Source organism: Triticum aestivum, chromosome 2A (genome assembly GCF_018294505.1).
Source record: "Triticum aestivum cultivar Chinese Spring chromosome 2A, IWGSC CS RefSeq v2.1, whole genome shotgun sequence".
Taxonomy (NCBI): Eukaryota; Viridiplantae; Streptophyta; class Magnoliopsida; order Poales; family Poaceae; genus Triticum; species Triticum aestivum.
Window position 1 is genome coordinate 708,528,611 of NC_057797.1, and position 13,888 is coordinate 708,542,498.

The 13,888-nt window shown below is 44.7% G+C and overlaps 3 protein-coding genes across 4 annotated transcripts; 1 reads left to right on the forward strand and 2 right to left on the reverse strand.

The window, feature by feature from the left end:
• Positions 1 to 2,548: 2,548 nt before the first annotated feature.
• LOC123190408 (uncharacterized) lies at positions 2,549 to 7,508 on the reverse strand. 2 transcript variants are annotated; one of them, XM_044603032.1, is made up of 7 exons: positions 7,252 to 7,508; positions 6,690 to 6,810; positions 5,881 to 6,234; positions 5,429 to 5,797; positions 4,850 to 4,918; positions 3,457 to 3,810; positions 2,549 to 3,370 (listed from the first exon to the last, which is right to left on the reverse strand). In XM_044603032.1, exons 2-7 carry the CDS (start codon positions 6,786 to 6,788, stop codon positions 2,807 to 2,809), a joined length of 1,809 nt encoding a protein of 602 aa, XP_044458967.1. In that variant the 5' UTR covers positions 6,789 to 6,810; positions 7,252 to 7,508; the 3' UTR covers positions 2,549 to 2,806. The 2 variants fall into 2 exon arrangements, with proteins under 2 accessions (XP_044458967.1, XP_044458968.1); XM_044603033.1 differs by having other exon boundaries at positions 6,690 to 6,807; positions 7,252 to 7,459.
• Positions 7,509 to 7,610: 102 nt separating this feature from the next.
• Positions 7,611 to 10,179, forward strand: LOC123190410 (protein MULTIPLE CHLOROPLAST DIVISION SITE 1). The gene is made up of 4 exons (XM_044603037.1): positions 7,611 to 7,969; positions 8,418 to 8,584; positions 9,215 to 9,602; positions 9,832 to 10,179. Exons 1-4 carry the CDS (start codon positions 7,751 to 7,753, stop codon positions 10,030 to 10,032), a joined length of 975 nt encoding a protein of 324 aa, XP_044458972.1. The 5' UTR covers positions 7,611 to 7,750; the 3' UTR covers positions 10,033 to 10,179.
• A 146-nt stretch (positions 10,180 to 10,325) lies between these two features.
• LOC123190409 (uncharacterized) lies at positions 10,326 to 13,835 on the reverse strand. Its single transcript, XM_044603035.1, has 6 exons — positions 13,598 to 13,835; positions 13,190 to 13,250; positions 12,918 to 13,053; positions 12,424 to 12,751; positions 11,325 to 11,453; positions 10,326 to 11,107 (listed from the first exon to the last, which is right to left on the reverse strand). The coding sequence occupies exons 1-6, from the start codon at positions 13,686 to 13,688 to the stop codon at positions 10,590 to 10,592; spliced, it is 1,263 nt and encodes a 420-aa protein (XP_044458970.1). The 5' UTR covers positions 13,689 to 13,835; the 3' UTR covers positions 10,326 to 10,589.
• Between the last annotated feature and the right edge of the window lie 53 nt (positions 13,836 to 13,888).

The following is a 13,888-nucleotide window of genomic DNA, read 5'->3' on the forward strand; positions in this document are numbered from 1 at the left end:
TATGCCGTACACAAGGACAGTGACAATGCTGCCCAGCCCAACGGTGTGAACCAGAGAAGTCCGGGGATTCGACGACGGGCGCCAAATGAGACTTTGACTTGCGATGATGGAGCGGAGCGGAGCTGCACGCATGCTCGATTATGGAGCATCATCTTGTTAAGCAAGCAAGTACAGTGGAAGCTTGACGGAAATTTAAGAGTAGTAGGCGTCATCTTGTTAAGCAAGTAGTAGAAGAAGAAGAAGAAGAACCTTGACGGAAATTAACAACGTCGACGTTCCAAGTTTCGACAGAAAAATGGTCTAGCCGATTCAGGCATCACTGCATTCTCGTCAGAGAATTATAGTAATAGTAATAGGGTTGTTATGAATGTGGCATGACTTCAGCCTGGCAAGGAAGGAACTCCTGTCACTCTCCGTGAAGTGATCAAGTCAAACATTTGCTAGCTGCCCCATCAGTCATCACCCACGAGCGCTTGGCCGCGTCCGTTTCCTCGTCGTCCCGATGATTGATTTCAACGGTGTAACGTAAACGGAATTCAGAGGTAAATTGGGGGATCGGCAAGCTGCAACATAACTACAAGCTGGCCTCCAGTGCAGTACGAGCGGTACTAAGTACTAACCGCGAAGCTTCGTAAGTCGATCGTAACCAACCACGGGTGCGTGTATGCACGTATTCCCTCTGTAAACTAATATAAAAGCATTTAGATCACTAAAATAGTAATCTAAACACTCTTACATTAGTTTACGGAGGGAGTATCAATTATGAGCATTTTTACGGTACCCTGTACTGCTGATGAGAGAGGGAGCAGTATATTCAAATCTGGCCATTGATTTTCTAAGTGTAGGATAGACATCTTGTTTTCTACGCAACACTAGACTCAGCCGATTGATCTGTTTTGCCCCCTTCTCCCTGCCGTCGCCCGTGGCCAGCCGCCTCGACCAACGCCATGTCGGGGTGCTCAGCCATGGGAGAGCGTATGTTGACGCCTCATGGCGAGTGGAGGGAGACCTGCACCACGCTGCTGACCACCCGGTCCAAAAACAAGGTGGAGAAAAGGTAGCCAGGCTGGCGAAGGAGGAGGAGGAGGTAGTAGCCATGCTGTGAAGGGGTTGTAGCCATCCCGTGAAGGTGCTATTGCGATGCCGTGACGGCCAGAACCTTAGTGACGTCGTCGGCGGATAATGGCAACTAGAAATCAAGATGTCGCTCGTGCCGGCAGCGGCGGGAATCCTACAGAGCGGGCCGGGGCAGCCAACCGCCATGGGCCGTCGCGGGCGAGCAGCGTGCGCCTGGAGCCATTGGATGCCCAGAAGGCGTAGACGTCGGTTCGGAGGTCATGCACGGAGCAGCGGTCCACTCGCCGGAGGACGAGACGGCGGGGCTGAGGTCGGCGACGCGGCCAAGCCGGCGAGAGGCGGCGCGTGCTACCAGAGGGGAGGACGGCGGAGTAGACGGACCACAACTCCAGCGCGGGACGCCGACAGGGACCTCTGCAGACGAAGACAAGGAGGTAGCAGTGGCGAGTGAGCGCTGGAGTGACGGTGTCCCATGGGAGCAGCGGCGAGTCCTCGAACGCCTCGCGGCAGGAGGAAGAGGAAGACGAGGGAGGGACAGGGGAGAGAAGCGGGGCGATGATGGCGAGGAAAAGGGCCTAACTCGGCAGCCTCCTGATCCGCCGTAGGTCGCTAGGCGCACGCCGCGGCGGCCGGAACCTTAGTGGACTCGTATACTGGAGGACAGCAGCGACGCGGTGCAAGCCATACCGTGTGCAATTCCACTAGCAAAATTGGCGCAGTACAGATCGCTCCCCACCATTAGATTTCACAGATGAACAGCCCACATTTCTCGTAGGGTACTGGCAGGTACCCTGGTATTTTCCCAGGTACTCTATTGTTGAATAAATTTGCATGTTTTTCTCAACAAAAAATATAAAAATTATAAGACATCACCAGCTGCATCTGAAAGCTGGCAAGTACAGTACCAGCACCAGATATCATCTGCTGACAACTGATTATTAGTATTTGGTTGCTGTTGGAGATTTGGTCAGTGATCTTATCTACAAGTAGTGGTGTCAAAAACGCTCTTATATTATGGGATGGAGGGAGTAGTTGTTTAGTGCCTACAAGGTCGAACTCTCCTTGCTTAAAATATGTGTATCTGTACTGTATCGAATTCTGAGTGCAAAACTGGTGTACGAAATTGCATTACATCATCACATGCCACTCATCAGTCGTCACTAGTAGCATACCAGCAAGCGTCCCAACAACAGTATGGCAACAATGACCAAGTGAGCTGAGAACAGCATCAGTTGAAACATCAAACATAAAGAGGCTGTTTGGTTCCCGGCCATCGGTTGCCACGCCAAACGTGTGGCGAGTCCCAACCTCCTGGGCGTGTGTTTGGTTTTGTACTGACGTTTGGCTTGCCACAATCTATACGGGCTTCTGCAGCAGATTTTTTTGCCTAAGGTGCGGCGCTCGTTTTGTTCGCCACAGTTTCTGCGGCGCGCCACGGGTGTGGCCAACGCCTAACCTTAGTCATGGCAAATTAAGTCCCAAACCAAACAGGCCCAAAATTGCTTTGCCTTCCTGGTTCATCCTGCCATGCCTGCCTGATCTAACAGTTTAACAAGGCATTCAGCATGTGACATCCTCCAACTCCAATTATCATATACCAAACCATGGCATCTTCTAGCATGTACAGGATCGCGCATATAAAGATCAGCCGCATTCCTATGTTATGGTTCATACAAAAAACTACGAGAGAAGTATTACCATAGCCCAACCCTACCATCGTAGGTACCAACTAGACCGAGAGGTGGTTCTTGATGTACCTATTAACCCAGATCGTTTTGTGAGGCACACTAAGCTTGTCGAATGCCCTGGCAACGTGAGCATTCTCGCACAAATAAGCATAGTAGTGGGCAAGATGCTCCTGTTCAAACCCCGGGAGGCCCTTCATGTTAGCCCAAAGGTCGTCGGGGACATCAGTGTCTCTCCTACTGCACTTCTCTATTGCTTCTGCTAGGCGATCGAGAACACGGGTCATCGTACATAGCAGCCTGTCATCGTTTTTTACCTTGGCTTTCTTTGGTGGGGGTGGGGGAGGTAAGCTGTCAGACGAATCACCACTGTTCCCTTCATCGGTGCTTGTAAAAGACATTGCGGCCTCTTCAACACCCTTAGGAATAAGGGCATTCACCCCATTCAAGTTTTCATTTTCCATTCCATTCTCAGGCACGCCCCTAGCAAGAGACTCGTTGCTACTCCTAGCTGGCCTGGATGATGCCATGCCTTTGACAAAGATTGTCGCCATCTCACGATAGTTCTTAATTGGAGTGTTCAAGAAATCAGCATCATGATGGTGGTCCTGCCAAGTAATACACAGGAAATTGTTTAAAAAGTATATGCAGCAATGTCGTCACAGCCGGTAAACAACATAAGCTTCAATCTTACCTTAACGTGAGCCGTGTAATGCTCATGATTAAGCACAATGGTGCAAGTATTTGCATCCCAAAGAGTGCCACTTAAACTCTTGAGTATGTTAACCTTTTTCCATATTTTCTTCCATTTCCTAAGATGGTTAGAAATCTGTGCAGCATTTACTTGAACCCTGAAATGCTCACTCAAAGCTTGAGCACAACTTTTAAGATGAACTTGCTTGAAAACATGAGAGGGTCTAGTTCCACCAGCCACTAGGTTAGTCAAGAACTGAAGCACAAAGGATGACATGGCATTTGTCCAAACAAGTTGCCCACCACCACCATTAGTACCCCCCATGTTATCCGCATGCTGTTCCGAGTTCATTCCCTACAAATTAACAACACGATCTGATTAAGAAAACAAGAATTTAGTACTCCCTCTGTAAACTAATATAAGAGTGTTTAGATCACTAAAGTAGTGATCTAAACATTCTTATATTAGTTTACGGAGGGAGTAATAAACAATAATTTGCCAACCATATCATACAAATTATACAAAAGCAAAATTATACTATATGATAAAACAACATTTTACATATAGGCATTACAAACTAATGGTCATAGTGGTTTTGAGAGTCAACCGATATTTTGGCAAGGGATTGTTGAAATTTGAGCATGTCTCTATGATCATGTACTTCCTCCCTAATCCCTATGCAACCTATAGGAAAAATGTCCAGTGTTAAAGGAAACAGTATGTTGGGGAGGTGATGTTCTGCAAACATGTAAAATTTCAAGTCAAGTTCACTTGAAAGGTATGAGCAAATTCAGCAATGAATGGTTGCAAACTGTAAACATCACTATTCATGCTGAATCTGTTTTTACATGCCTCCCAAATGATTGTGAGTTCAAACTTGACATTTTACATGTGTAGAACATCATGCTCCCAACATTTTACATGTGTATAGAACTATTATATTTATACATGGTTTTTATGGAGTTTTCATCATGACTTGGTTTCCACTTTCCCCGCTACCTACACATGTGAGGTGCCCAGGTACTTCCCAGTAGAATAAAAACAGTGGCTCTTTCCTTCCTTTGTGAAAGAACACAATTGTGATGCAACTATGGCATTGTCCACTTGAGTAGTGAAGGGGAAGAATGGGATTGCATCATCAAGAATTCAAATTGACACTCAACATTTGATATCGGCGGCTATAGGAGGTTAATATCCTTTTTACAAAGCTACCCCAAACAGTCAATGCCAAGGACCTCTGGCTCTAGCTAGGTAAGTGGTGTCCCTTATAAGGGATCTACCAAATAAAAATGAGAAGCCGACTGAAGCAATTGCTAGCATGCATTCTACTTATTTTGTTGTGACAGTGGGATGCAACTCCTTGTGTGGTGAAAGCACTTTGAAGAAAACTTACATGTGATATACCCACGTCTGGTTGCATAGCTGGAGCATCGCGTTGTTGTGATAAATCCAAGTGAGACATCTGGGATAAATAAGGAGATGCTATTTTGTTGAGAAAGTATAATCATAATACAGGTTTAATTTAGTAGCAAACTGCAGCATTCAAATTTCACATAGAAAAATCAATACATCAAGGCAGGCATTATCTTCAGAGAATAAGAGTAGGTCTATGCTGTATGTATCATGATGAAGTAAGCATGACAAAGAACTCTTGTCACTGTCCATCAGGTGATCAAGTTGAATATTTGCAAGTTCCCCAATCATCAACATTTTTTCACATCATCTGTGTTTTTTGTATTTCTCTAAATGATTGACTTCTACATATAATTTGGAGATAAATTGGTGATCAGGGTCCAGATGCTAACTGCGAGACCATAGGTATCCAGCTGTAACAATTGATACTAGCTGCGAAAGTTTGTAACTACCACATTTCAGTTAGGACTACTCCATTTGTTGAATAACCTTTTAGAATTTAACCAAATATAGCTGAAACTATACAAGTACAATCAATATTATTTGGGCATGTCATCACCTTGGCCTTCTTTGGTGGTGGTAAACTGCCAGAGGGATCACCAAAGTTTCCTTCATCAGTGTTAGTAAAAGATTGTGTGGCCTCTTCACAGGTTTTGACATTCTCGATCACAACTATAGCAAGAGGGTCACTCGCTTCATTAGTTTTTCTGTTTTCCATTTCATTCTCAGTCACATTTGTAGCAAGAGGGTCACTCTCCCCATTGGTATCTTCATTTTCAAATTCATCATCAGCCACGTCTGTGGAAAGAAGCTCATTGCTACTCCTGCTAGCATATACACCTGAAACCATACCGTTACCACAGATTGTAGCCATCTCATGATAGTACTCGATCGGAGTGTTCAACAAGTCGGCATCACTATGGTGGTCCTGCCAAGTAATACACAAAATATTAGACAAACAGAAGCAACAATGACACCACCATGTGGAAACAACACACGGTGCAATCCTACCTTAACGTGACTGGCGTAATGCTCCTGATCAAGCACAATGGTGCATGTATGCTCATCCCAAAGAGCACCACTTAAGCTCTTGAGCTTGTTAACCCTTCCCCATATTCTTTTCCACTTCCGAAGGTGGTTAGAAATCTGAGCGGCAGTTACTTGAAGCTTGAAACGCTCGTTCAAAGCCTTTGCACAGCTTTTATGATGAACTTGCCTGAAACTGTTGGAGGCTCTAGTTCCACTAGTCACCAGGTTAGCCATGAACTTAAGCACAAAGGACGACATGGCAGTTGTCCAAACAGCCTGCTTGCCACTACCGTTGTTACCCGGCATGTCATCGGCATGTTGTCCCAAGTTCATTCCCTACCATAACAATTACAGATCTGATTAATAAAGCAAGAATCTGGCAACAAATTAAATCCATGCATAGCACGAATGTGAGAAATGTACGGCAAAAGGCAAGACATGCAATACATCAAGCACTTGAAATTCCTGGCTGCAAAACTGCAATTTCCATCAATGAGACCTTGCACAGATTGTTCACATAAGACTACCATTGCAGCAATTTCTAAATGACATAAAAAAGACTGCAAGACTAACTGCACATTAACTGAATAATGAAACTAAGGAATAGCAATTTCCAAAATTATGCAGAAAAAATCAGTAAACAATGGTTTTGGTTGCTCAACCGTCAGGAACGTCACGGCGAAATCGATTGGATTCGATTGCAATCGGATCAAATCGAATCCAATCCTAGTACTCACTAAGCACAAACCCTGAACTACATCTACGAGCAAAGGGGAAACAATGAAACATACCGGAGCGGTGGCCGTTGGAGTGTAGGCCGGCTGAAGAGCGAACCCTGGCGGGAACGCAGGGGCGCCCGAAGAGGATGACTCGGCTACCACCAGGGGCATCCCCGATGCGCCGGCGCTCCTACTGAAAAGGGGACCGTCGTTCATATAAGACTACCATTGCAGCAATTTCTAAATGACATTAAAAAAGAAGACTGCAAGACTAACCACACATTCACTGAATAATGAAACTTCGGAACAGCAATTTCCAAAATTACGCAAGAAAAAAAATCAGTAAACAATGGTTTTGATTGTTCAGGCGTCAGGAACGTCACGGCGAAATTAACTGTCTGCCTGCACCTGTTGCAGCAACATGTCTAAACCGCCTGCGTACACAACGCAGTATTTGTCTTTTGCCGTATTTGGGAGCGAATGAAAATGTGTGGATGGGGAACCCTGAAGCTACAACAAAGAAATATTGACTAAATACCGTCTGCACCCACAAATATGCATATAAGCGTCCATGTAATGTACTGTATATACATCAACAAATAGAGATACAATCGCGTGATTTGGTGTCCCATACCTAGGGCTGCCGGACCCCGGTCGCCGCCGGGCACCTCGCCGCGCTGATAAGGGGATACGGGGCGGGGAAGCTTGGAGGGGGGCGAGCAGCTCCGGGGCGCGTCGCCTACCGGCCGGCGGAGGGAGGTGGGTGGGGGAACGACGGGACGGGATGGGACGGGTCGCGCTCGATCCAATCCCGAATCGTTTGGTTCATCTCTCTCCAGCCGTATGCATCGCTCGGTCCAGCATCAGCATATTCCTCCGACGGATAGGACAAGACAACCCTGGGCCTCTGGGTGACCTCGGCTGTCCGTTCTTTTATGGACGGTCACGATGCGTCTTCTCCGATGCTTCGGCTCCATACAGGGCCGGCCCAGGCCCGCTGCGAGTGACCTTCTGCGATTTCCATTTGCTTCCTCCGTCTTCTCCATCCCCCCTCCCTGCTGCCGACCATCCCTGAGCACTCCCAGTCCCAGGCCATTAGCCTAGCTAGCTACCCCCTCCATGCGAGGGCGGCAATGGCGCCCGCCTCCGCCTCCTTCGCCGTCTCCCTCTCCGCCCCCGTCCGCTTAATTCCGCCCAGATGCTTCCGCGGTAGGCCGAGGTGGTCCCGCCCAATCAGGGCTTCGAGCGACACGAAGGGCGCCCCGAACGGGGAGCGGAGGATCGGGGCTCTGGAGAGGAGGGTGGGGGATTTGAGGGCGCTTGTCGCCTCGGTGCCTCCTGCTGTTGTCTCGGTAACACGGCCCGTCTCTTTATTTCTGCACATTTGGACTGTGAGGGTTGGCCACTGTCAGTTCTGAACCGTGGTTGCTTGTTAGATTTAGCGCTTGTTGTGCATAAAATGTAGTTAGCCTAGTAAGCAAAATGTGGCAGATGTAAAGAAGATAGGTTTGCGTAGGTGACATTTAGTTCACTGCTCATGAGCAATCCCCAATGCGTCAGGGATTCAGGGGAACTGGTTAAGCTTTGACCCCCAGGAGTCACATGGCTTTTGACATTTTATGCATTTTGGGCAGCTTGAGATATTCTATATGGCCTTTTTCTTTTTCTTTACAGCATAATAAGACCTAAATTATCTCTTCGCCAGTACCCAATACTTTACCATGTTATAGTCATGTGATCATGTCGTATGCTGTTCCATCTTTACATAACAAATACTCTCTTGTTTATCTTTTCATGCAGATCAGGAAAAACATTGGACTAAATTCCATTGCCGGTTTCGGTTTCGGCATTGCATTTTTGGCTGCTCTCGCAAGACAGGTCATCATAAGAACTCAACAGCAAGATAGTAGTGGTTCTGTTTCTGATCTAGTAAGGCGCGGGCATCTAAAATCTGGGCAACGTGGGATGTATGTCTTGCTATCTTGTCAAACTTCAGTTTGGATTCCCTTCTGCACTATCCGCCATAGTTTTTCATATGACGATTTGGGCTTTAGAGGTTTACTCATATGTGTATTTAGGAAGACAGTACAGAAATCTATTTTTCTTGGAATATGTGGTTTGACTACATCTTTTATTGCTCTAAATTATAATGAATTCATACTCAAATCCACTTTTGATGTTATGCTTTGGAATTGGTTGTTTTTCTAAGAACATTTTATTGTATTCTGAATCATGTTTACAAAACATTCAGAACTAATATAACTTGTTCATGTGAAACTATAGGGGGTGAATTCTTCTCTGAGGAAGAACTGTCATCTTTTTCATGTGTCTAGTAACTAGCTTTATGCCATTGTAAATCCATGTCTCACTCTTGTTGGCTGCTATGGAAATTGTAGTATTACTTTATGTGACTAGTGGTAGTGATCATGGTCAATAAAACTTTAGGGATAGACAAAAATTGTTATGCTGGTTTCCAAGCCTACTTTTAAGTTTTAACCCATCTTTTTCTTTTCTTTTTTTGTGAAAACTCTTCTACTGTAATTGTCTAGTATTCTCTTGAAATCGTGCAATAATTTTGACTAAGGCAACTCCTGCAGTGCAAAGCCACGTGTGTACAATGATCCTTTCAATAATTCATTAGTCAAGATCGATGAAGATACTTCTACTGCTCAGATGTTTGGCAAGGAGTACCGCATGGCTCCTGTCCGGCTTACAAATGAACAACAGGCAATGCATCAGAAAAGGAGATCACATGCATATCAGTGGAAAAGGCCCACTGTGTTTCTTAAAGAAGGTGATCCCCTGCCACCAGATGTCGATCCAGAGACAGTTAGATGGATTCCAGTAAACCACCCATTTGCTGCTGGTTCGGTTGAAGTAGATGAGGAGACTGCCAAAAGGAATGTTTACCAAAAGGATGGCGTCCCGTCCCGTGTAAAAGCCGAACATGAAGCTTTGCGGGCAAGGCTAGAGGCTTCAAATGATGTGAGTGTTTGCAATTAACTTGGTATCTTAACTTGCCCGATGCCACAATCCAGAAAAAAGTATGCTACTATTTCAAATTAATATATTGTTTGCAGATCTCTCTGCAGGCAGGATAAATGAGTTGTTTTAGAAGTTTGAAGCTCAATCTGATAACTGAACTAGCAATAGTTTGATTTGTTTTACCATGCTGTCTGGAAAAACTCTCCCTGATCTCTACCATGTTTCGCAGGTAACACCATTCTCTAACGGTCCAAGGGGTATGCAACATAGTGCAAGATCATCGAAGTTATCAGACGAGCCATCTGGGAATCTGCAACAGTCTAAACCTGACATGGTGAATGACCAAAATGGCCAACCAATGTTAGAGCCTGAGCCTGAGCCCAAGAGCTCTGACAACGGTTCACTATCAAAAAGCTTGGAAGGACAGTAACGGTGTGAATTGTATAAACCCTTCGGCACTTTGTTTTGTTATGTAGTGTTGTCAGGTTTTAGCTGTAGATAGAGGAGTTTTGGAACAACAGATTTACGTACTGAACACATGATATGGAGCAGTGTTATTGTTATGTGCTGTTGTATATCTGATATTTTTTTTGCCCGAAGATCTCCAGATGCACGATCTCATTTTCAGCCTCTTAGAACCATGTGATAATTTGGTAGGATGCTCTCATTTATCACTCATATTTTTGCGCAATTCAACAGTAACGTAACATTTGATAAGCTACATATACAACAGCTAGTTGATTCAAGAATCAAGAGAGATAAAATTCTTAATGATACAGCACAAACCCTATAACGGTAGAAAGTATGAATAACTCTACAGAAGGTAAATGACTAAATATCTGGAAGGACTATGAGTACAAAATTTGTGTTGGTGGGAAATGGCATCAGGATTTTATTAAAAAAATGCCTAGGTGGCATGATGCCGATCTCCCTATACAAATAGGCTTGCCATAACCTGTAATCCTGTGTGAAGATAAGAAATTTGGCTTAGACAGCATGGAAGCCCTCGTCGTCACTATCACCAAACATGGTTGCCATTTTCATGGCTATCTTGGCAGCCATCTCCCTCCTTTGGAAGTCAGGAACGAGCCTTAGGTTGGAGCGCATGTTGCCAATCTCTGACATTAGTCGCTCCAGATCATCTACGCCATAATGATCATCCTCAAACAGTGCATTGACCTCTGGGGTGTCAGTTCGCTGGTCCTCAGAAGTATCTGCTCCAGTGTTATCCACATGATTACTACTATCTTCAGTTGCGTGACTCTGAGTTACAGGATTTTCTTCAGCAGGTTCTGTAGATCTGTCATTTGGAAGAGGGTTGGGCGCCGAAGAACTAGCATTGCCGTTCACAACTTGCTGTGTGTTGTCCTGCATAGATTTAGCTTCATCCAATCCTTCCAAGCTTCTTGATGTACTCGATTCACCGATGAATTCCCATTGCTCATCAGATGCATGGGATAGGACCTCGTAGTCAAATTCATAAGTCAATTCATCATCTGTAGATTCTGTCAGTAGAAAACAGAATACTTAAGGCCAAATACAGGGTTCTAAATTCAATAATGGAACTGTGGAGGGCAAGATATTCTAATTATCAAAATCGCTCCAGCTTTGCACATTATATGGTTGTTTGTTAGAGCAAGCATGACTCATCACAAAACCATGGCGCTAATTTAACAATTTATGGTTAAACGTGTAATTATATTGTTTTCTTATATAACTCACCATCTTTTTCGACCAAGGATGGAGTAGTAATTTTATTTCCAGATTTCAGAATCATTCCAGGCCACATGTGTGCAGAAAGGGCTCCAAAGAGTCGCTCTAGGCCTTGGCTATCACCATCCACTGATAGGCCTGTTGGTAATTATAAACAGACGACAGTTCAGAATTGAAAGAGCATCCAAAAGATCTATTTAAATACAAGCAATATTCAACTTTGGATAGAAATTAGGTTCCTTTTATTAGACTCCATCAAACAATTATAATAAAATTTCATAATTCACACACAATAAAAACAGCCACCGATGCCATGCATGTGGATCAACCATTTAACTTGTTAGCCTTTTGGTGTATGGCATTTAATACTAAGCGGTAATACGGTATAAAACAATATGTACTTGAATTGCCTTTTCAATTTTGCAGGTTCAGACATAAATTACCATGAAAAATACCAAATGCAATTTGATCAACAGACCAATACCAACATAAAATGTGACTTTTAATTAATTGGGTGCTACTGATCTCCAAGATACTACAGCGCTGAAAAATAAATGGGAATCTGCATAGGCCAAATTTGGTCTGGCTTGAGTTTAAGCTTACAAAGGCTTAAATCTTCCCAAACACGGTTCTGCTACATGCATTTTTCAGAGAAGTTTAAGCTTCATGACCTTTTCTACTAAGAAGCTCAATGTCCAGAGCTTCACTAAGAAGGCAAGCTTATGATGCCACTAACAAAACTTAGGCCCTCCAAGAAGGATCATAATCACCACAGAAAATTGTCAACAAAAGCACAGTGCTAAGTGAATCATACACAATAGAGATGGTAAATAAATGTACGATGGTGAAAAGCAGGTTGATGGCACCCCAAAGTGTGATCCAAAATAGTATGTAGAAGTATGTTAAGTATCAGAAAAAACACACATGAGTAAGAGGTCATAAGAGAGCCAATTGACTTGAAGATGAGCACTATCATTATATACTAAGTGCGCACCTAATTAGCTGATCTTCAGTTTAAAACACATGGTAGGGTGAGATGATGGTAAAAGGTAAAAATACTGTGGTTTTGTCGAACAATTGCAGCCCACAGGACAACTTAGTTACCTACATTTGTCAAAGTCAGCATTGGAAGCACAAGCTTCAATATACTCAATATTCTGCTCAATGCACCACTGCAAAGTGGAGTCTCTGATCTCTATTTGTGGTTCTTCCTCTGATAACAAACCACAACCTTCATTTTCATTTATCCCAAAATCCAAATATTCAGGGTGTGGATCACTACTTGACTCGCCAATCTTTTGCATGTGCCTCCTGTATTCCACATGCGCACCATGGCCAGGCACAAGATCTGCTTTATTTCCTATGCACAGCAGAACTTCAAACCTCTGAACATCAATATTGCCAACCCAGTTTCGGAGGGTAAGTAAGGACGATTCCTGCATAATTGCTGAGACGATTAGCCTACTGCAGAATTGAGGATCAAACAATTGAACACCAGTAGTTACAAGGTTCAAAAGAGCTAAATAAAGGAATTTGGAGTGAGAACGGAACTAGAAATAACAGCAGGAATCAAAAAATGTGTGACGGGTTCACTGTTCTGACATCATTCATATCGAAGACCATAACAAGAGCAGCCAATTGGTCCAGATGAGGTAGTGAGCCGACAGAAAACCCTTCCTCAAGATGTGCAGTCCAAATGGAAAGATCAGCAGAGTAGTACTTCGTGTCAATTTTCCACCTGGATACCAATCAATAGCAACAGAGGTTCTGTCAGATACCAGCTTAACTGAAAACTAGGTCCACTAATTCTGCAAGTACACTCCATCACTCATACACAACAGAGTGATTCAACGTGTAGGCATTCAAACACATACCCCTGACAGAGCACACCTGACGACAAATCGGATGTGTCCGGCACTTCCGTCCCAATCAACCCTGCAGTTCATGATGATATGGAAATGATAAGAGCATAAGTGGTGGATGTGCCAAAGCATATAAACCTAAATCTCCACAAAGGAATTTTGTCAAGCCAGTGATGAAACTGAAAATGGAACTAAATTATCAGCTAGAACACACTTGATTCTCGGATCCTCCCCTTCCCCGTCAACTCCACATTAACTATTTCTCGCACTGAAATCGGTAATCACCAACAGACCACGAAATCTTCTCACTAGCAGCAGGATGTAATCAGGAAACGGCGGATTCGAACCCTAAACGCGTATCCCAATCAGGACATGTACAGATGTGAGATGGGGGGAGTGCGAGAGGGGGCGGGATCTCACGGGAGAGGATGGTTCGCTTGCCCACGCCGGGGGCGCCGACGAGCAGGACGCCGGGCCGCGCCTCCAGGGATCCGTCTCCCCCCTCCTCCATGGCCTCGCCCCCAAACCCTGTACCCTAGCGCTGCTCCTCCTCGCCGGGCGTGGGATCGAGCTGGGGCGCGCCTCGCGAGCAAGGACAGAGTCAGAGAGACGCAGACGACGGAGCAGAGCTACAGAAGGCGGGTGTGCAGGCAATGCGAGGAACACTTTACGCTTTCACATTTGGAAAACGGTATCTGCGCCAGTACCTTT